General features: G+C 49.6%; 1 protein-coding gene across 2 annotated transcripts in view; it reads right to left on the bottom strand.

The window, feature by feature from the left end:
* TDRD9 (tudor domain containing 9) overlaps positions 1-22768 on the bottom strand; it is a 60407-nt gene that overhangs the window by 12130 nt on the left and 25509 nt on the right. For both annotated transcript variants that reach the window (XM_060181085.1, XM_060181084.1), the window contains 17 exons: positions 22082-22146; positions 20755-20809; positions 20339-20423; positions 19557-19614; positions 12625-12729; positions 11292-11389; positions 10480-10611; positions 9581-9746; positions 9226-9289; positions 8795-8858; positions 8519-8563; positions 7554-7607; positions 6655-6771; positions 5592-5699; positions 4542-4642; positions 3817-3990; positions 2682-2793 (listed from right to left, as the gene is read on the bottom strand). In XM_060181085.1, coding sequence (XP_060037068.1) covers positions 2682-2793; positions 3817-3990; positions 4542-4642; positions 5592-5699; positions 6655-6771; positions 7554-7607; positions 8519-8563; positions 8795-8858; positions 9226-9289; positions 9581-9746; positions 10480-10611; positions 11292-11389; positions 12625-12729; positions 19557-19614; positions 20339-20423; positions 20755-20809; positions 22082-22146 — 1603 coding nt within the window. The remainder of the gene's footprint in view (positions 1-2681; positions 2794-3816; positions 3991-4541; positions 4643-5591; positions 5700-6654; positions 6772-7553; positions 7608-8518; positions 8564-8794; positions 8859-9225; positions 9290-9580; positions 9747-10479; positions 10612-11291; positions 11390-12624; positions 12730-19556; positions 19615-20338; positions 20424-20754; positions 20810-22081; positions 22147-22768) is intronic.

Here is a 22768-nt window from a genome sequence, read left to right as displayed (position 1 = left end):
AGCCCTGGTGATGAAGTGTGCACAAGTCCAAGTCCCCCTTTCTTGAGAGCAGGCGGCGGGGGGGGGGGGGGACAGACAGCACAGTGGTTCTGCAAAAGACTCCTGCCTGAGGCTCTGAGGTCCCAGGTTCAATCCCCAGCACCACATAAGCCAGAGATGAGCAGGGCCCTGGTGTCCCCCACAGTTTGTCCTCTCCCTCCCCTTACCCCATCTCTTTCATCAGTGAATAACAAAAGCAAACAGCAGGAGGGGCCGCTGCTGCTCCGTCCCAAGGTGGTGAATCGCAGGTGCACCTTCAGGGGAACGGTGGGGGGGTGTGGGGTGTGGACATGCAACTCCCTGGAGAGGAATGGGGGAGAGGGCAGCCCTGAAAAGTCCCCAGTATGTCCCTGGATCCAGATCACTCTCCCTGTGACTCTGGAGTAAATGCAATTCACAAGAGGCAGGCATGAATTACAATGGATGAATTACAATGAATTACAATGGATTTTTCTTTTGCCTCCAGGGTTATTGGTGGGGCTCAGTGGCTGCACCATGAATCAATCCACTGCTCCTGGAGGCCATGTTTTCCTTTTTGTTTATCGTTGTTGCTGTTCTTATTGTCGTTGTTGTTGGACAGGACAGAGAGAAATGAAGAGAGGAGGGGAAGACAGAGGGGGGGAAAGACAGACACCTGTAGACCTGCTTCACCACTTGTGAAGCGACTCCCCTGCAGGTGGGGAGCCGGGGTTCACACCAGGATCCTTACACCGGTCTTCGCATTTCACGCCATGTGTGCTTAACCCACAGCACTACCACCCGGCCCCCACAAAGGAAAATTTTAAAGTAAAAAGCATGCCTTAAAGAATAATGGGGTGGCCTGGAGGCTAGAGCAGTGAATTAGGTCCTGAGTTCGATCCCTGGCATTGCATGTGTCAGAGTGATGCTCTGGTGTCCTTTTTAAAAAATATTTATTTATTCCCTTTTGTTGCCCTTGTTGTTTCATTGTTGTAGTTATTATTGTTGTTCTTGATGTCATTGTTGTTGGATAGGACAGAGAGAAATGGAGAGAGGAGGGGAAGACAGAGAGGGGGAGAGAAAGACAGACACCTGCAGACCTGCTTCACCACCTGTGAAGTGACTCCCCTGAAGTTGGGGAGCCGGGGGCTCGAACCGGGATCCTTATGCCGGTCCCTGCGCTTTGCACCATGTGTGCTTAGCCCACTGGGCTACCGCCCAACTCCCAATACCTTCCTTTTTAATATTTTATTTATTTGTTGTGAATATAAACAGAGAAATTGAGAGGCAAGTGAGGAGACAGAGTAGGAGAGAGAAAGACACACCTGAAACACTGCCTCGCTGCCTGTGGGGACCAGGGACTTAAACTTGGGTCCTCGTTCACAGTAATATGTGAACTCTACCAGGTGCACCGCCACCCAGCCCCATATAATTATTTTTTTTAAAAAAAAAGGGGGGGTGGTAGACAGCATAATGGTTATGCAAAAAGACTCTCATGCCTGAGGCTTCAAAGTCCCAGGTTCAATCTCCTGCACCACCATAAAGAGATGACCAGTACTCTGGTAAAAAAAAAAAAAAAAAAAAAAAAAACGAAAAAGGGGCCAGGTGGTGGCTCACCTAATTGATCACACATGTTACAATACACAAGGACCTGGGTTTAAGCCCCAGTCCCCACCTGCAGGGGGAAAGCTTTGCAAGTGGTGAAGCAAGACTACAGGTGTCTCTTTCTCTTTCCTTTTCTCCCCCTTCCCTCTCAATTTCTGGCTGTCTCTATCCAATAAATAAATAAAGATAAATTTTTTTTTAAGGGGGAAAATGTGGGAGTTGGGCTGTAGCACAGTGAGTTAAGCGTACATGGCTCAAAGCGCAAGGACGGGCATAAGGATCCCGGTTCAAGCCCCAGTTCCCCACCTGCAGGGGAGTCGCTTCACAGGCAGTGAAGTAGGTCTGCAGGTGTCTATCTTTCTCTCCTCTCTGTCTTCCCCTCCTCTCTCCATTTCTCTCTGTCCTATCAAACAATGATGACAACAATAATAACTACAACAATGAAACAATAAGGGCAACAAAAGGGAATAAATAAATTTAAAAAATTTTTTAAAAGATGAAAAAGAAAGAGAGGAAGTGTGCCAAAGTGCTAACTTTGATGATGTAAACTGAATGGCACCATCCTGTGTCATCATTAAAAGAAATTTCCTCATACACATCATGTCAAGAAAGAATTTTTAAGCATTTTAAAGTAAACCTGGTATTTAAACAACTAAACTTTGACCCTAGAATAATCATTTGCTTCATTTTCTACTATAGTCACATTTAAGCTTAGAAAGTACAGCAACGGGGATCAGGCGGTAGCGCAGTGGGTTAATGCACATGGGGCAAAGCGCTAGGGCCAGCGTAAGGATCCCGGTTCGAGCCCCCAGCTCCCCACCTGCAGGGGAGTCGCTTCACAGGCGGTGAAGCAGGTCTGCAGGTGTCTATCTTTCTCTCCCCCTCTCTCTGTCTTCCCCTCCTCTCCCCATTTCTCTCTGTCCTATCCAACAACGAACGGCATCAAAAATAACAATAATAACCACAATGAGGCTACAACAACAAGGGCAACAAAAAGGGGAGGGGGAGAAAGAAAGCACAGCAACTTAAGCTCAGCTGCACACAGGATGACAATTCTAGATCCAGAAGAGTATTGTCACCTCCGTGACGTCAATTGTCAGGAGGACATCTGTGACCGTCTGGGACTTGTCTAAGGTGTTGAAGGAGACTTGCACAGGATCGACCGTCTGCTTCTGGAAGTCCACATTCACCCTACCAAGCAGCATTGAGAAAAACAGTGAAAGTTGGTGTTAGGAAGAAAATGTGTTTCGTGTGTGTTACTGCTGCCCAAGCCAGGAGAGCTGTTACCACACTCCTAAGCCAGAGGAGCCGGGAGGTTCTGGCCCAGCACAGCTGCCCTGGGGCGCATACCCCACCTGCAGGAATCTCCCCCTGGTGCTTGAATGCTTCCTCAGGAGATGCACAGGGGAGAGAGTCTAGCTGCAGAGGAGGACGGGCACTGGTGCCACGCGGTCACACAGCCCAGGTTCTCCGACACCCAGCAAGAGCACTCATCTCAAGAGCTGAGAGGCGGTAAGCGCCGAAGCCCTAGGCTGTGAGATACAAATTTCTTAAGATGAAACTCCCATCATAAAATGAAAGGAAAAAGATTCGAAAAAGGAAAAAGTGGGTCCTTTCTTTCCCCACTTTTTCAATCCCTTTAAGACGGCCTCTGCCAATAGAGGGATGGGAGACACCCTGGCTGTGCTGGTGGCAAAAGTGACCCCCCCCCCCGCCCTGGCCCACATCTCATTTCCCCTCATTTTCTTCTGCTTTGCATAAAAAGAAAAACTGCTCGAAGGAAGCATCTTCTATGAGAAAGAGAGGAAGTGCTAGGTTCACTGTCTACAACTCTCTGCAAAGTGGGAATTCCAGCAAAAATTCCCTTGGGTGCTCTCACAGCCAATACAGCAGGGAGCTTGTTGAAGAAGAAATGCCCGGATTCAGAGGAGCACAGTCATTCGCTCAGGCAGACCTAGTGAGGAAGCAGGAAAGTGGCCCGGGGGCTCCACCTGGCTGTAAGGGCAGGGCCTTAGTGTGAGTTTCAAACCTGAGCATCCCTCCAAAGTGACATTTCAAACAAGAACGCAGGGGGAGAGTCTTGCCAGTCTGGCCTGTCTGGCCAGGCGGCTGGGGAATCAGCTGAACCGGCTGTCTCATATGAAACTCCATGTAATAAACCTCTAGAAGGAAGGGAAGAAGGGAAGGGAGGAGAGGAGGGAGGGAGAGAGGTACCTTGTGTTCCTGAGCTTGGAGAGAGGCCCCACCTGCACCTTGCCCTCGATCTCCTCTGCAGGATGGACACTGAGCTCAAGGGCCACTTTGAGCTGAGACATCTTGATTGCCATGTATACCGCGGGAAGAGTCTTAAACCTCTCTGTCGGGTTGCGTGAGAACTCCACAAAGGCCCTGTCCACAAACGCAGATAACAAGGTGAGTGCATGGGTCATCTGAGGTAGACCGATCAGCGCACACTGACTCCTATGAAGGCCAGAGGGGAACGGTCAGTCATACTCTCCTCAAAGGCCAGCAGCCCTCCCGGAGCAAACCTGCAAGCATGTAGTGAGGGGAGATGGGCCATCTGCTGCTCTACCTGCTGCTAAAGCTGGGCCAGGTGGCAGGCACTGTGCACTGTCTGCCTCTCCAGCAGTTCAGAACATGTAAGTTCTAAACAATCAGAAGTAGGTAAACACCATTTTAGGGCAACTCTGGGCCCATGAAATACCGAATCACTCAGGGTGGTGGCACGGGGGTCTCCTGGCACCAGAGCACCACAGGTACAGCTGGCACAGTTCCTCTAGGAGGTCATTTTGGTCAAGAGGGTAGGCACCGTGACAAGATGAAGCCGCCCTTCCCACGCTGACGGTGGCGGCCCACCAGGGGCACATCTGCACACGCTCAGAGCAGAGGGCGTGCTGAGGCCAACACCATCCAGGGGACCACACAGCCCAACCACTTACTTTGTTCCATCAAACACAATGGATTTGACCTGGCCGCACTGGCGGAAGAGGGACTGCAGCTGCTTGTAGTAGAGGAATCCATAGGGAGGAATGTGCTTCAGCTGTGAGACAACACGCACAGGTCAGAGCAGACACAGAGCAGGCTCGGCGCCGACAGACTCACGCTGCCCTGGGCCTACAGCCACAGCATAGAGCCTCCAGGCAGCTGGGTGGCTCTCTCTCCTGCCAGCGTGGACCTCCAGACCAGGGCCATAACACTAACAACTTCTAAATGAGCTAAGTCTGATAGAAATACTGGCTAGATAAAGGCGAGTCTGTTGAGACAGTTGAAAAACAGAAAATTTAATTATTTTTTCTTTTACTTAAAAATTATCAAACTGTCTAGATCTTTTTAGAACATATTATCTCTACACAAAGAACAGGTGGAGGGATAGAGCATAATGGTTCTGCAAAGAGATTTTCATGCCTGAGGCTCTGAGGTCCTGGGTTCAGTCCCCGGTACCACCATCAGCCAGAGCTGAGTGGGGCTCTGGTTAAACAAATACTGCAGGAAACTGAACTCTAAAGGGCCAGAGAGCACACAGACGAGAAGGAAGGAAGGAAGGAAGGAAGGAAGGAAGGAAGGAAGGAAGGAAGGAAGGAAGGAAGGAAGGAAGGAAGGAAGGAAGGGTGGGTTTGTTTCTGCCAGCAGAGCTCCATGTCCATGTGATGCCATCATTCCAAGAGGACTCTATTTTGCCTTTTACCACATGGCAGGTGGAGACAGAAAGAAAGGAAAGAGGCTGAGGTGACTCTGCCCTTGTGTCCAGGGCCCCCATGTGATACCAGCCAGGGGGTCGCGAAGGGGAAGTGAGCACTGCACTAGGTGAGCAGCCATCTGCCTGTCGCCTGATAACAAGCCCCCACCCAGCATGCCCCTCACCCCTCGGTGCACAAGGCTGTAGGCTGACAGAGGCTTATGCCCCCACACGGCATGTGACGGGTACGTGAACACAGCCCACCTGAGTTCCAGGGGCCTACCACCCTGCGGGGGCTGCCCTGCCCACCTACCACAACAGTGGTCTTTGGGTCTTTGCCCGCCAGCTCCCTCACGGCCATCTCCTCGTCAGGCTGCCCAAAGGTGAAGTAGTTAGGGTAGAAAGCACCTGCCAACACAACCTGGAGAAAAACTTGTTATCAGGAAATGGCAGCATGGCCTAGGCGGTTCTACCTGAGACTGTGCTAAGTTCATGCTATGAAGCCACAAGGAAAAGCATTCACAGAAGGAAAAAAACAAACAAACAAACAAACAAACAGACTTCTTGGTGGCTAGATAGCATAATGGTTATGCAAAGAGACTGAGGCGCCAAAGTCCTAGATTCAATCCCACACACAACCGTCAGCCAGAGCTGAGCAGTGCTCTGGTTAAAAAAAAAAAAGGAGGAGGAGGAGGAGAAGATGGAGGAGAAGGAGAAGGAGGAGGAGGAGGAGGAGGAGAAGGAGAAGAAGGAGGAAGTGGAGGAGGAGGAGGAGAAGGAGAAGAAGGGGGAGAAGGAGGAGGAGGAGGAGAAGGAGAAGGAGGAGGAGGAGGAGAAAAAGAAGAAGGGGGAGAAGGAGGAGGAGGAGAAGGAGGAGAAGAAGAAAAGACAGAAAGATAAAACACCAGACTCCAACAATCTACATGCTTTCTTCTGAGCGAGGTGAGGAGTTTCAGAGCCGTAGAGCTAACAGTGAGTGAACCAAGCGCCAAGGATGGCGCAGACAGCCTGTCACTGCCCAGTCACTCCACCTGCTTCCCACCATGCTTCACCTGTGGGTCCAACAGCTCCCCCTTCCTGGCTATAACCCCACGGGGTGCACGCACCTAGAGCAGCGCACACACACCCAACAGTCCCTTCTAAAAGCAGGCCACAAAGAGCCCCTTCATCAAGAAAAGGAACCACGGAAGACATGCCAGCAGCCTGACCTGGAAGTGGCATCCATCAGTGCTCTAATCCTGGGGAGGGTAGACTGCACCGGAGGAACGATCTCCCTGATGCCCAAACACCACCCACTGGGGGACTCCCCCACCCCCGTGTGACACGTGGGGGAGGACAGCCCTCCCTGAGAGCGAGCGGCAGCAGGTCTGGCGCACCTGCAGGATGAAGCGTTGCTTGTGGATGTACTCCTTGTCCAGGACGGGCCTGCGGGAGCCCACATGCATGTTGAACTGCAGGATCCTGGTCTTCAGCTCTTCGTACAGTTCAGCCACCTGAGACAAAGCAGTAACAGTCTCGGGTCAGGGCAGCGTTGGGAGGGCACAGCGGGGAACAGGGCTTCAGCTGTAGGAAGGTGCGCTCTGCTAAGCACTGACAACAGGCAAGGCCGCACACGCTTCCTGCCTTCAGCTCAGGCACTCTCACACACACGTGCACGTATGCACCCTGTAAACGCGCCCCACAACCCCTGCGGTCTGCGAAGAGTGAAGGCCACCAGTGTGGGAGCCTCAGCCACCAGCCTGTGTCCCCGCTGACATAAAGACACTCCAGGGGACTAAGAACCAGACAGTCCTCTATGATGATAAAGACACCTCATACGGGGGGGGGGGCAGTCGGTAGTGCAGCGGGTTAAACGCACATGGTACGAAGCAGCAAGGACCGGTAAGGACCCCGGTTCAAGCCCTGGCTCCCCACCTGCAGGGGAGTCACTTCACAGGCGGTGAAGCAGGTCTGCAGGTATCTGTCTTTCTCTCCCCCTCTCTGTCTTCCCCTCCTTTCTCTATTTCTCTCTGTCCTATCCAACAACAATGACATCATCAACAACAACAATAATAACAACAACTACAACAACAATAAAACAACAAGGGCAACAAAAGGGAAAATAAATCTTTTTTTTTTAAAAAAAGACACCTCATACACAAGAGGACCAGCCTTCAGATGCACACCCATGGGGACACAACTCCAAACACATTGGGCAATGGCCAAGAGTGAGGCTACTTCATAGTGACCTGCCTCGTGAATTTCTTTTATAGGGGACAAAGAAGTGACAACTTACCTCTCTAATTCTCTTGATCTGAATATAGTTTAACCGTCCCCAGTCAAGTTCATCCTTTAATACAAAAAAGCATAAATCTCAACATTCATGTGGCACATTAGAGCTCACTTGGCGAACAGAAATGTCTCATCTCAGAAGCCCCCTCCCCCGTCTATACCACAAAGAGCACATGCCGCCAGGAAGACTAACAGGGCTGTCTTGTCACAGACATTCTCTGGGGTGATTTGGGAGGTGACTATAGGACACAACAGACAGGGCAAGTCAAACCCAAACAAGGTGGAACTTAGTCATTTTAGGAGAAAACAAAACCTGACCAAAAAAAAAAAGAAAACAAAAAATATATGTATATTTCTAGTCAAGGCAAACAAGCAGAGTTCTGGAAAGCCCACCATCTAAACCTTGGCTAAAGCAATGAAGGAAAAAGGCATGGGGGGAGGGGATGGATGCAGGGGTAGAGAGCATAATGGCTATGCAAACAGACTCATTTCTGAGACTCTCGAGTCCCAGGTTCAACCCCCTGCACCTCCATAAGCCAGAGCTAATCAGTACTCTGGTAAAAAATAATTAGAAAAGAGAGAAAGAAGAAAGAAAGAAAGAAAGAAAGAGAGAGAGAGGGAGGGAGGGAGGGAGAAAGAGGCATCAGGGTCCTTATTTTGGATACTGGCTGAAGATGCACCCTCACAGTCAAAGCCACCCCACCCCCCCACACATACAGAAGGCCACAGGTGTACGTGAGAGCAGCAGGGACTCTGGGAAGGAGCTATGGAGACAGGCAGACAGGCAGGCCACTGGCCACAAGCCCCAGCCCCTCGGGCCACTTCCTGTGCTATCCAGAGGGATAATGGCTTCAACATAACCCTGGGGTCAACGCTCCAGGGCAGGGACCAAGGGTCAGGGCTGAGTTCCAGCTGCCAGGGGACCGTCCCAGGTGACTCAGGGCCATCTACAAAGGACCACTAACCAACCTTCGGATGCCGCAGCTCTCCCCGTTGTCGGCAAGCCTGCCACGTCTGAAATAAATGACCAAGTCTCAGAACTTGTCAAAACAGCTGTGTAAGGAAGGCATGAGGCCACTGCCAGCACACCCTGAGCACAGTGCAGTTACAGCCTTAGGACTGTCGGTCAAGCCACTAGTGACGCCCACCCCCTTCTCTGAACAGAGCTGCTTGTACATGGGACCTAATGAGAATTCCTCACCAGGGCGAGGGATGCACAAGCTGGGGACAGCAGGGGACACTTACTTTAAATGCCTCAACAAGTGCGATGCAGTCACTCTTGCTACTGCCGGAGAAATTCACTTTGTTCCTGGCAAGCAGATACCAGAGTCACCCAATACTGCTAAAACACAAGGAGGCTTTCAAACTTGAGCGGAGGGGCCAGGAGGTGATGCACCTGGTTGAGTGCACACGTTACCATGCATGAGGACATGGGTTTGAGCCCCTGCCCCCTACCACCTGCAAGGAGGAAGCTTTTCTAGCAGTGAAGCAGATTTGCAAATTACTTTCTCTCTCCCAGTCTGCCTCCTCCTCCCCTCTCAATTCCTCTGTCCTATCTAATAAAGAGAGGGGAAAACGGGAAACTGGCCACCAAGGAACAGAGGATTTGTCACTGAGCCCCAGCAATAACCCTGGTGGTAATAGAATTTTTTTTTAAAAAAGTGAACAAAAGATACCTGTATCCATCAAGATGCTGCCTGAAAGGCATTGCAAAGAAATTCTTTAGAGAAAGAGCTGCGGCTGCAAGAGAAAATGTAGCAAGAGTGCGGGTTAGAGAGGTCCCAGCCAGCCACCCCAGCCCAGCCCAGAGGAGGGTTAGAGAGGTCCCAGCCAGCCACCCCAGCCCAGCCCAGAGGAGGGTTAGAGAGGTCCCAGCCCCCAACCCACCTCAGCCCCAGAGGAGGGTTAGAGAGGTCCCAGCCCCCAACCCCACCTCAGCCCCAGAGGAGGGTTAGAGAGGTCCCAGCCAGCCACCCCAGCCCAGCCCAGCCCCAGAGGGTCCTGACAGCGCCAGCCCCCACCTGCGCTCACCAATAATGAGACACTCATCCAGACACCCAAACACGTGGCCCAGAACGATGAGCTTCCCGAGCTGCTGGTTCACGGGGAGCTGGGCTAAGACTCTGCCCAGGAAGGTCAGCTCGCCATCATGGGGGTTCTCGTCTTCTCTCTGCCCGCTCACCGCCAGCGCACCCACCTCCAGGAGAAACCAGCACTGTCAACCGGCACAGACCTCTGAGCCGGCCTCCCCTGGAGTCGGGCGTCCCCGCAGGAGACGGAGACCGAACTTTGGTGAAGAAGTCAACTAGATGTTGGACTTAGGAAGACTGATACCACCAAAAGGGAAAGGACTGATATTACCCAGAAAAGAGTCTCCACTGGCTATTTGGTGCTAAGAACACATGTTCTGTTTTGTGAGAGCGGCCGTGGGGCCACACTCAGGCCAGAGCCTGCTGCCCTCGCTGTGGCGAACAGAAGGCCCAGCACACGCCAGCAGGTGGCCGCTCACATCCACCTGAGTATGGGAAACGCCTCAGCCTGGCAGGCATCCTCCGTAGAACTGAGTGGGCATGAGAATACAGGGACAACTCAGGAACACACGACTCTCGGGGCTGGAAGGAAGCCCACTGCCCCGCAAATGGGCAACATGACAGCACAAGGAGGAGAGCACAGCTGAGAGAAATACAGCTGGTGGGGGCAGCATCAGGCACCCGGACTAGGGAAGGGCAGGCTCTGGGAGGAGGAGGGGCTTGGAGTCTCAGAGAGGACACTTCCACAAGGCAGCTGGGACAGCCACTAGGCTCGAGCCTCAACAATGCTTGTCTCACAAGCTTTTCAAGCAAGTGAGGACAGGACCTCATAGACACTCAGCTCCACCCCCCCCCACACACACACACACACACACACGTCCTGAGCAAACAGGATGCTACCTCCTTGAGGAGAAGGATAGTCCGCTCTATGTCACTCAGACTGGGTGGAGAGAGGGCGGTCGCCAGCAAGGCCCTGGGCTCACCCATGTCAAGCAGCTTCACTTTCAGTATTGTGCTTCCTAGTGGGCAACGCTGGAAAGAACAAAATGAACACTCAGGCGTGACAAGATCCTGGGGTGGGGGAGACAGCATAATGATTATGTAACAGATTATCATGCTTGAGGCTGCCAGGTCCCAGGTTCAATCCCCAGCACCACCATAAGCCAGAGCTGAGCAGTACTCTGGTAGAGAAAGGGGATGGGGAGGAGGGAGGGAGGGAGGGAGGGAGGGGGAGAGAGAGAATGAGAATAGAGAAGATGAAAGGGAAAGGGAGGGGAAGGGAGGGGAGGGGAGGGGGGAGGAGAGGGGAGGGGAGGGGAGGGAAAGAGAAGCTCCATCATCCTAGCCACATGACACTGAAATAACGAGGCCCATCAGCCTGACCATGTGACTGGCACTAAACCAGAGTTGATAAACAGAAGCAAGAGAGAAGGAGAAAGAAGTGGGAGAGTGTGAGCAGTAGAAGGGAAGAGGGAAGAAAGGAAGCAAAGAAGGGAGAAAGACAAAGGAGCATGGTGGCCCACCACAGGGAGAAGGCAGTCTCAGGCACTCCCACACCAGAGCAGGAACAGCGGCTGCTGTGTGGGGACCCACACAGGGCCTGGCACCCACTAGGTGCTAGTCTCCCTGAACCCCAAGCCTACAGTGCTAACACTCGCATGGATAATTGGGAAACTCCGGAAAGGGAGCTGTGAGGTGGGAAAGTGCATTACCAGCATCTCGGGGACAGCATGGTCAGGGACGGCATTGTCCCAGAAGTCCCTGTGAATCAGGCGGTAGCAGTACCCCTTGGACACGCGCCCAGCACGACCTTGAAGGGAGAGACACACCTAGTGGCATTAGTCACTTTAACAAGAGCACAGAAGAGCAGTCACTGCTTACCAGGCAGGGCGGGCAGAAACTCTAGAGCCCGTCAGTGTTGAAGCCCCCTTAGAGCAGCAGGACGGACATGCCCTCTCACAGAGGTCTGCTGCCTGCAGTCCCGCACCAGATGCTAAGGGATGACTGGGAGGGAAACTGGAGGAAAGGTGGTCAAGCTCCAATGATGACCCCTTGACTTCTAATACTCCTCATCCACAGGAATTCCCCTAAAAAATGAGGGCTGAGGTGACAGGATGCTTACTAACGACATACAAGACCCTCTCTTTGCTCAGTCAAAGGGAGAGGGATTGTCACGGAGGAAACAGACACCTAACACTATGAGGTAAAAACAGGGAGTCAGGCTGTAGCGCAGCAGGTTAAGCGCACATGGCGCAAAGCACAAGGACCGACGTGAGGATCCCAGTTCGAGCCCCCGGCTTCCCACCTGCAAGGGAGTCACTTCACAGGTGGTGAAGCAGGTCTGCAGGTGTCTGTCTTTCTCTCCTCCTCTCTGTTTTCCCCTCCACTCTCCATTTCTCTGTGTCCTATCCAACAGTGATGACATCAATAACAACAACAATAATAACTACAACAATTAAAAACAACAAGGGCAACAAAAGGGAAAATAAATAACAATAATAGTAAAAACAAAGGCCAATTTTTCTCTTTGCAGACCCACAGCTCCCTATATACGCAATTTCACAACTCTGGGCTGCTTTTTCATTAGATAGAGGTGGCGGGGGGGGGGGGGGGAGACACGACGACACGACACCAGAGTTTCCCCTGGTAGAGGACACCTCCTATGGGGTGTAGAGCTTTAAGCCAGGTCACTCACACACCCAGCCAGGCATGAACTCTGCCCAGTGAGCTGTCTTTTTAGCCTCCAACACACACACATACACACACAGAGACAGGGCCTTACACCCACATAATTCCACTGCTCCCAGTGAACTTTTTCCCTTCCAAATTCAGATAGGGATAGAGAGACTAAGAGTGACAACACAGCACCATTCATTTCACTGTTCATGGCACTTCCCCTCGGTGCTATGCCTGGAGCCAAAACCCGGGCCTCACGCATGACCCAGTGTGCACTCTGCCAGGTGAGCCATCGCCCAACCCCTACAAGACTTTCAAAGGCAGTCGGACACACCAGCAGCTCTGAGCGACTGGAGGACATGAGCTCACCTTTTCTCTGATCGCAGCTGGTCTTAGAGGCCCAGCTCAACCGCAGGCTCTGATAATTCGTATCTTCATCACAGACCAGAGTTCTAGTCAAGCAAAAATCTATAACTGTCATTTAAAAAAAAAAAAAAAGGAGTGTAAACACCATGTGACAACCACAGTGCACATGACAAAGCAACACGAAGCAGGAAAGCTCTAGCCCCAGCGTGCCCAGAAGCTTCTGGAAACACCTTGGCCATCGATTACTGCCCAGCACAGGAGGCCACACAATGTGTGGCCACACATTCTCCTGAGGATGGGGACACACACACAATATCCTTGTTAGGCCCAACATGGCTGCACTGCACCCTGAAGGCCATCACTGGGGTACTGAGTGCAAAGTACTGAGTGCAAGGTACCCGGAGCAGACTGGGCTGCCAGCCTCAGGGGCTCTTTTCTTAGTGCCCTGCAGAAGGGGAGCACTCTTGTGCTTTGGACCCTCCTGTCACCCATCCTTCACTGCCACTTCCCTCCCCAAATGTTGTGACCCCAACAGAAGTTTGAGTACATCAGCCTGAGGAGGAGACGTAGAGGGGAATGCATAAAAGGAGGGGCTCAGAGCAGCGCCCTCTCTTTCTGCCTTAACGGGTTCCCACCCCACTTTAGCTGTTCGACTTTAATTTCGCCCTATCCACTCTTTGCTCTGTGGTTTACCTGTATCTCCCACGTGTTGAGTTACCATGTATGGTCCACTTTGATTTATCCCTGATGTGGGTCCCAAAAAGTGTTTCAAAGTTTTGTTTTTTTTTTCCTCCAGGGTTATTGCTGGGCTCGGTGCCTGCACCATGAATTCACCGCTCCTGGAGGCCATTTTTCCCCCTTTTTGTTGCCCTAGTTGTTGCAGCCTCGTTGCGGTTATTATTGCCATTGTTGACGTTGCTTTGTTGTTGGATAGGACAGAGAGAAATGGAGAGAGGAGGGGAAGACAGAGAGAGAGGGGAGAGAAAGACAGACACCTGCAGACCTGCTTCACCGCCCGTGAAGCGACTCCCCTGCAGGTGGGGAGCCGGGGGCTCGAACCGGGATCCTTACGCGGGTCCCTGCGCTTTGCGCCACGTGCGCTTAACCCACTGCGCCACCGCCCGACTCCCGTGTTTCAAAGTTTAACCCCACCCCCATGTGGCTTTGAATTTAATCTGCTCCAATGTGTTTCTATGGCTACCAACTCCTCTTTTGTTGTTGTTGTTAGTTTTTCTGTCAAGGCAGTTTTTTCCTTGACTTTTATTTACCACACATGCTAAATTTTTTCTTATCCCCATGCCCTTTACCACTTCACTTTACTTTAAGCTGATTAGGAACCCAACATCTGCTAATCCTTGGTAAGTGACCGACAATTAATTTTAAGCTTTCTTTTACTCTCACCCTTTCTAAACTGCCACAATGGGTATATTGCACTCTAAAGAAGACAGTAGGGAGTCGGGTGGTAGCACAGTGGGTTAAGCGCACGTGGCACAAAGACCCCCATAAGGATCCAGGTTTGAGCCCCCGGCTCCCCACCTGCAGGGGAGTCGCTTCACAGGCAGTGAAGCAGGTCTGCAGGTGTCTCTCTTTCTCTCCTCCTGTCTTCCCCTCCTCTCTCCATTTCTCTTTGTCCTACCCAACAACGATGGCATCAATAACAACAATAATTACTACAACAATAAAACAAGGGCAAAAAAGGGAGTAAATAAATTTTAAAAAAAAAGACAGTTTTCACCTCAGACAGTTGAAAGAAACTTTAAAGATATGTAAAATTCAGTGTTCTAGCCGAGAATTAAGAATGTTGTTCGGAGTCGGACGATAGCACAGCGGGTTAAGCACACGTGGCGCAAAGTGCAAGGACTGGCATAAGGATCCCGGTTCGAGCCCCCCGGCTCCCCACCTGCAGGGGAGTCGCTTCACAGGCGGTGAAGCAGGGTCTACAAGTCTATCTTTCTCTTCCCCTCTCTGCCTTCCCCTCCTCTCTCCATTTTTCTCTGTCCTAACGATGACGACATCAATAACAACAATAATTACAACAACAATAAAAAAAAACAAGGACAACAGAAGGGAAAATAAATAAATAAATATTAAAAAAAAGAAAGTTGTTAAATGATGTAGAGGTGGTCTCTGGACCTCTTTCCAAGAATACAGTTATATCAGTTGAGATATGGACACAAATTGGAGATTATTTATTGAAATATATTGGGATAGTCACAGCAAAACAACGCTAGACTTATAAGCTCTGCCTTTCTGCTCTAAATCAATTACAGGCTTCTTTGCAGGACTATTCCCTAAATCCTACTCCTCAAATTTCCAATTCCCCTTCCCTAAATCCTACTCCTCAAATTTCCAATTCCATTTCTCCTACCTCCTCCTATTCTCAGACACAAACGGTTTCTGTCATGCCTGAAACCCAAATGTTCTCCCATTTTTCTCCTGGGCCTGTAGCTACCTTACAGATCTACCCATGCCTTTAACAAAGAAGGGGGGGGGGATAAAAAAAAAAAAAGGGAGTCCGGCGGTAGCGCAGCGGGTTAAGCACATGTGGCACAAAGTGCAAGGACCAGCATAAGGATACCGGTTCAAGCCCCCGGCTCTCCACCTGCAGGGAAGTCGCTTCACAGGCAGTGAAGCAGGTCTGCAGGTGTCTATCTTTCTCTCCCCCTCTCTGTCTTCCTCTCTCCATTTCTCTCTGTCCTATCCAACAACAACGACAATAATAACTACAATAATGATAAAAAAGGGCAACAAAAGGGAAAATAAATAAATATTAATTTAAAAAGAAAGGGGGGGAAATGGCATGGTGCCACTTATAATTTATGGAAATCCTTTCTCCTCTCCTTGCTCCTCCCCTTCCTCTAACGTGATGTCTGATTCCTTACAACTACCACCTCTTCCTACTGTGCCAGGTGACTCACTCAGCCCCTTCCTAACTCCTCCTCCTCCTTTGCCTTCACCCACAATAGACCCAGATTTGCCTGCTACCAGTGATAACAGAAAAATTCCTATTGAGCGAGGCTTTAAATTTGATGCCTTTCCCATGCTCCCTACAGGAGAAGGCACTGAGATGGAATATAAAGTTTGGCCAGGTCAGGTTCCCAGAGATATCTCACCTAGTCAGTTAGTGGGTGAGAGTGCCGTTACTTCTCCCAGTGAACATATGAACATTAGAAAAAATAACAGGCACCTTGTACCTTGCCGTGCAATCAGCAGTCAGAATAAGTGATCAGTTACCTAGCACTAACGCAGAGGCTTTCAGCTCTGTTATTCAGGAAGCCACAGAACCCTACAGAGAATTTGTGGGCAGGTTATAAGAAGCTATCAGTACACAAGCAGACAATAAAGAAGCAGCCAGAATTTTAATTAAGCGATTAGCCTATGAAAATGCAAACCAATATTGTAAAGGAATTCTTGGGCCACTTAAGGATCTAGATTTAAGTATTTTTCAGATGATAAAAGCATGTACTGAGGTACAGACTCAAACCCATAAAGTCCATGTTACGGCTGCATTTAAGCAGCCCACATATGTGGCGGGCTCAGTACAGCCCATGCAAAACACAGTTTGTTTTAAATGTAGCAATGAGAGTCATTTACAAAAGAATTGCAGAATGAATCTCAAACGGTTTGATTATAAGGTATCTGGGGACAGATATTTAAAACCTCCCTTAACCAAATGCCCACTCTGTAAAAGAGGCTTTCACTGGGCAATCCACTGTCCATCCAGAACTTATGCAGAAGATAATTATCTGCCGGATAAGCGGGGCCCTGGCTCTCCAGCCTGCATAGCTATGAAGACTATTGGATGACTCTGAAAGATAGTCACTTACTGCAGGCATGAATATTAATAGATTGCTTAACTGTGTAACTTATGTCTTTAACCTCTCTATGGAGAAGTGACTTATGTGAATATGAGGTATGTATGTATGTATTGACACAAGTTTATCCTAAAGCCACTGTTGATCATAGTATGCTGTTATACACATCTGTGTCTTTTAACCAAAAGTGAAAGAACAGAAACTGTATCCACCAGTTTTTTGGTGTCCTCTCCCCATAATTTTTACTGTTGTTTTGCTACTGTGCTCTAGTTAACCTCTCTAGTTCAAGCATATTCTACAATTATTGGTACTGACCATGCAGGACATATACTGACCAGCTATTAATTCCCAGTCCTTCTTTTACCTAAGTGCTAAGCTCTAGTTAAATTATTGGATATTTCTCTGATACAGCATGAGCCATTGTTTCTTTATGCCTAAACTGGTGTGACTCCTCCCTTTATGGGTGTTTATCTCAGTAGACTTTTTTTAATGTTGATTCTGAAAAATGGATGTTTTACACAGCCCTCAGTTTGCTAAGTTGCAATGTATTCCTATCTCTGTGGACACTGTTACAGGCTTTATATGCCACCTGTCGCACAGAAAGCAGCCCATGTTTGTGAACACTTTCTCTGCCTTTGCTGCTGAGGCATTCCTTATTACACTGACTATGACCCTAAATATGTTTCTAGATTAAGGCCCATTTCTTCTAAACATGCATTTTGCATGCCTTACTGCCCCGCTAGATGCTCAGTCACAAACAGAATACAAACAGCCTTATATATTTTAAATTTTGTACTACATAATTCTAATCAGACAGCTGCTAAGCGTTACTTTTCTCCACAGAGCTATTCCTTCTCCAGCAGATGCCTCGTGATTTGTCTAGTCTTTGTGATTGAAATAAAATCACTGACTTGAGGCACAGGTATATTTGTTCTAGTTTCTCATACAGGTCCTGCTTGCACCCATACTGGCAGATAAGCCCCTCTCATCTGCGAACTCCTCACAAGAACAGGAGCTGACGCATGGATTGCAGCAGTCCAACACTGCATATGCCACGATGGCCTCCCATGAGCTACTTGAACTTGGGGACGCCTCTGTAAGTCTCTGTTCTGAGCTTCCCTGAGTGGTGGACTGTCTCTGGGGTTAGACAGATACCAGACCACAGGTCTTCATAATTGATACCCAGTTATTGTGCCCGCACTCTGGGGGTGAAGGCAGAGCCTGCAGGGGTAACCGTAGACTCACTGAAGATTTGCTTATTTCTCCTGTGCTCACCCAGACTGTACATCTTGTCCGTGTCTATAATCAAAAGTGGGGAACTGTGGTGACACAGTATACCGGCAACCATGGGTGGAGGTCCCGACACAGGGCTGTCAGCCTTGGTGACAGAGTACTCAGTGGTCTGTGCAGGCGCATGGGGGATTGTGGGCGGATCCAGTCTGTGCTGGTGTACAAAGAAAAGTACAGCCAGCTGGAACGCTCCCTCTTTGGCTATTGCTGTTTCTCCTGGTCTGAAGCATCTCAACGGAAGTACGCCAGATTCCACCATGGCTACTTCTCCTGGGAACTGAACACGTGTGACTCTGCTAGCCGGTAAACTTTTCGACCTCTCTACAGCCATGAGCAACCTTTACCAGAGCTGATGATTGTTTATCTTATGGGACTAAACTTTTTATAACTATACTCAGACTTTATGGACCTAGCATACTCTTAACCCTTGGTAATTGCTTATTTTGCCTTTTACCTGTTTCACCCTAATAAACCTTGTATAGTTTAAATGAGTTTCCAGCTCCCACTGGGAATCCTTTTATGCTCCGCAGCAGCCACCAACAACCTAAACCCTTTTTTTATTATAATTTTTTTTTTTGCCTCCAGGTTTATTGCCAGGACTCAGTGCCAGCACTTCGAATCCACTGCTCCTAGAGGCTATTTCCACCCCCCCATTTTTGTTGCCTTTGTTGTTCTTGTTGTTATTATTGTTGTTGTTGTTATTGATGCTGTTGTTGTTGGATAGGACAGAGAAATGGAGAGAGGAAGGGAAGACAGAGACGGGGAAAGACAGACACCTGCAGACCTGCTTCATTCACCACCTGTGAAGCAACTCCCCTGTAGGTGGGGAGCCAGGGACTCGAACCAGGGTCCTTCCGCCAGTCCTTGCACTTTGTGCCACATGCGCTTAACCCACTGCGCTACCACCTGATCCCCCTAAACCCTTTTTAAGTTAATTTACAACACCCAAAGACCTCGGCTCGGCACTTGTCTTTCCCGACCTCCCCTTCCTCCATCAAGGGGCCGCAGTCACTCGCAGCACTTAGGGACACATGACCGCAGGACCAGCAACATTCTGACAATGTCCCAACACCTCTCCCATCTCCAATGCTAACAGGGCTCCCCAGCCTCCCCCCATCTTAGGTCTCAGACTCCCCATAGATGAAGAGGTAAGACCACCTGCCACCTTCCCTGCTGGCCTCGCTACCCTCCTGCCCAAACCACAGGCCCTGGCTCCCGCCTCTCTGACCACCACCTCAGTCTGTGCACTCATCCCAGAGTCCCCTAGTCCCACTGACCAAAGCCCCCTTTCCTCTTGCTGGTCCCTCCCAGATGCCCGGCTCCTGCCCTCCACCCTCCCCTTGGCCAGCGCCTCACTCAGCCCAAGTCTCTCAAACATCACTTCCTCAAAAGAATCCCATAATGCCCTACTGAATAACCAAAAGGGCCCTTTCCCAACAACTGTGATCATTAGTTCCCCTGCCTACAGGACACTGTAGTCTGCCTGTCTGTCCCTACCAGTGTGTAGCTAGGTCTTATCTCTGTACATCAAGATCCACCACTGCAGATGGTCTGGCTCAGGAATTCACACAACAGGCATTTTCAGAGCCATCAAGCACATGGCAGAAGAGCTGGTGGCATGCAGCCCACTCCCAGGCTGGCACAGTGACAGAGGCCCCCATGGGGGCCACCCAGCAAGCAGTGATGTGCCCCCCCCCCCAGCCACCCCAGAAGCTTTCAGGAACAGCTATGCTCAGAAGGAGGTGGTGGGGAGAGGCTGTCTCCTCCCAAACAAGGAGAGGCGGACAGGGGCTGTGACTTGTGTCCCGAGGAGGCCAGGGAGTGTCTTACCATACTTGACGTCAGGAACCGTGACGGAGCTCTCGGCAATGTTAGTGGACAGGATAATCTGTCAACAGGACAGGGCCTGACACAGTTACTGTGCACTGGAAACCATTAGCAAGCTTACAAAAAACCTCAAACACAAAAACTACATAAAAGCTTCCAACTGTAAATACTAAACTCCAAACATGAAAGCAGCTATTCTACTTTGCACCCACTGTGAGGGTCCCACAGATCCACTGTGGATCCCCCCTCACAGGCTGTACCCCAGCAGCACCACCCACCCTCATGAAGACCTGAGCGTTACATGCCCCATTTTCCCCTCTGCATAGACAGTAACCCCTGCTGTGCAGAGCATGTAACTGCGGCTGCCATCTGCACAGCCGCCATCCAGAGGGACAGACACCCACAGCACAGGCCTTAGTCTAAACAGATGACAAGACTGGCCTTCCCCCGAGGTGAGCGGTCCTAACTGCACTGGTAAATAAAAGCACCTCTTCTTAAAGGAGGGCTCTGCACACAGCCCGGTGGCTGACCACCAGCCACAGAACATGCTGTACAAATAAGCTGAAATGGTAGTTAGTATTTTTCTTTCTTTGTTGTACCGATTTATTGATTTTTCCCAGGGCACTGTTCAGCTCTGGCTTATGGTGCTATGGGGGATTGAACCTGTGGGGGACAGAGCATAGCCAGCATGCTCTCTCCCCCACCATAAATAGCATTTTTCATTAGTGGACTTGCTAAGGAGATTTTCTTTAAAGTGCTTTGAGTTTATCTTCCAGTTTCCCTACCTTTCTGTATCCTGGCACTGGACTTAAAAACACATTATTCTGTTCTTCTAAAGTCACACTGGAATGGAGGGGAAAGACCTGTAACCTAGTAAACAAAATTAATTAAATGAGATTTTCATAAAGCTGTGATGTAATGAAACATTTACAAAAATGAATAACCATCGTGGAGACGCTAAAAATGACTTAGGGCAGAAATAGTAAAGTGGTTTGTAGGTAAAATATATTTTTATCACTTTATTTCTAATTCATTCATTCATTTTTGTTGTTGCTGGGGCTTCACGACTCTGAGTCAACTTTTTTCAGAGAGAGAGGCAAAGGCAGAGGGACAGAGGGAAAGACACCACAGCACCGACACCTCCCCCACTATGGGGGGGGCAAGCTCAAATATAGTTCTATCACTTAAAAAAAAAACCCACCTTTTATGAACCATGTTTGTAAGAAGTTCATGCATGTAGTTGATTTCACCCAGACCTAGGCAAGAAAAAAGAAATATATATATATATATATATATAGTTAATATACAACTTTAAAAAATTTTACTTTTTATTTTAATAAATAAATAAATATATATATGGAGATAGAGACAGAGAGAGGGAGAGGCGGCGGTGACAGAGAGAGACAGATACAGACAGAGAAGGAAACAGCAGAACACTGCTCAGCTCTGGCTTATGGTGGTGCTAGAGATTGAACCTGGGTGACCTCAGAGTCTCTGAAGTGAGAGACTTGTTTTGCAGAACTAGTGCACTGTCTCCCCAGTCCAAAATCTCTTATCTGACTTTACTCCCTTTGCCAAAGTGTGTCACACCGCAGATAGATGTGCAGTGGCTGACTGAAAACCATGGGCAAAGAAACCACCTAGTGAGGGGCAGGTCTTCAGGCACGGACAATCTCTCCCCTCCTGGGCTGACAGAGATAGAACCAGAGACAGGAGAGAGATCTCACTGGCAATGTCCCTCGTGTGCACAGGACTGCCCTAAAAAGTGAAGCTTTTAAACCTGGGGATGTCACACCCAGCATGGCGACTTCAGTTAGTGACACCGACTAGTCGATTTCAAAGTAGATCTTAAAAGTTCTCATGGCACCAAAATAGAATTGCTAACTATGCTGGTGATGGGTATTAGCTAGATTTATTTTGGTAATTTTTTTCAGCATACACAAATATTGAATCATGATTTTTTTTTTTTTTTTTTTGCTTCCAGGGTTATTGCCTCCAGGGTTACTGCCTGCACTATGAATCCACTATTCCTGGAGGCCATTTTTCCCATTTTGTTGCCCTTATTGCTGTTGTCGTTGCTGTTGCTGTTGGGTAGGACAGAGAGGAGGGGAAGACAAAGAGAGGGAGAGAAAGATAGACACCTGCAGACCTGCTTCACCGCCTGTGAAGTGACACACCCCCCCGCAGGTGGGGAGCCAGGTGCTCGAACTGGAATCCTTTTGCCGGTCCTTGCACTTCATGCTATGTGCATTTAACCTGCTGTGCTACCACCTGAACCCTTGAATCATAATCTGATGCAGCTGAAACAGTTGTATATTGATTATTTCTCAATTTTAAAGTTAAATTCATAATCGTTCTAACAAAGCAAAGGTTATATTAAGAAGTCAAACTTAAAAGCACAGTTTATATTCACCAGGTTTAAAAAGAGCAAACACACAGCAGACTCTTATTTTTCATCTCATGTGCTAGACACAGACAGTTTCTGACCAGAATACTGTGGGTTCATGTCACAAACATATGTCAGTCACCTGGCAAAAACACCAACACGCTGCTCCGCTCCGACACAAACTGGGCCCCCGACCAGGTCTTGCTCCTGTTATGAACATAAGGTACACAGACATCAGCTAAGATGCCGCTGCTGTCCCATCCCCTGCATCGCAGGCTTTTTTTTTTTTTTTTGCATCACAGGCTTTTAACCTGAAAGGCTCCCATGAGTCGCTCAGTGTGATGCTCCTACTCTCAGAGAAGACAGTGGCCCCAAGGACATGGGGCTCAGTACCTGCACAAACCCAACCACTCATTAACAGTCATGCTTAGCTACTGGAGGAAGAGAGAGGCTGAGAGAAGGTGAGAGGCCTTAGTGCTACTCCACGGCTCAGGAACCCCCCCCACACACACTTGCAGGCACATCAATGTGGCTGCTGGAGCTTGAACACAGGTCCTTGAGCAGATGATGTGTACTCTACCAGGTCAGCCACCACCCAACACCAAGTCACAACATTTTAAAGCCTATTTCCAGTCACACCCACTGCAAAGACTCAGCAGTGCTGATACCCCAGCTTATCGCTCCTAAGTTTGTCTGCCCCAAAACTGGACTGACAAGGTCTCAGCGAGTAGAAGTTTTCAATGAGGGAGTCGGGCAGTAGCGCAGCGGGTTAAGCGCATGTGGCGCAAAGTGCAAGGGCCGGAGTAAGGATCCCGGTTCGAGCCCCCGG

Source organism: Erinaceus europaeus, chromosome 22, assembly GCF_950295315.1.
Source record: "Erinaceus europaeus chromosome 22, mEriEur2.1, whole genome shotgun sequence".
Classification (NCBI taxonomy): Eukaryota; Metazoa; Chordata; class Mammalia; order Eulipotyphla; family Erinaceidae; genus Erinaceus; species Erinaceus europaeus.
This window is presented reverse-complemented; position numbering and strand designations above follow the sequence as displayed.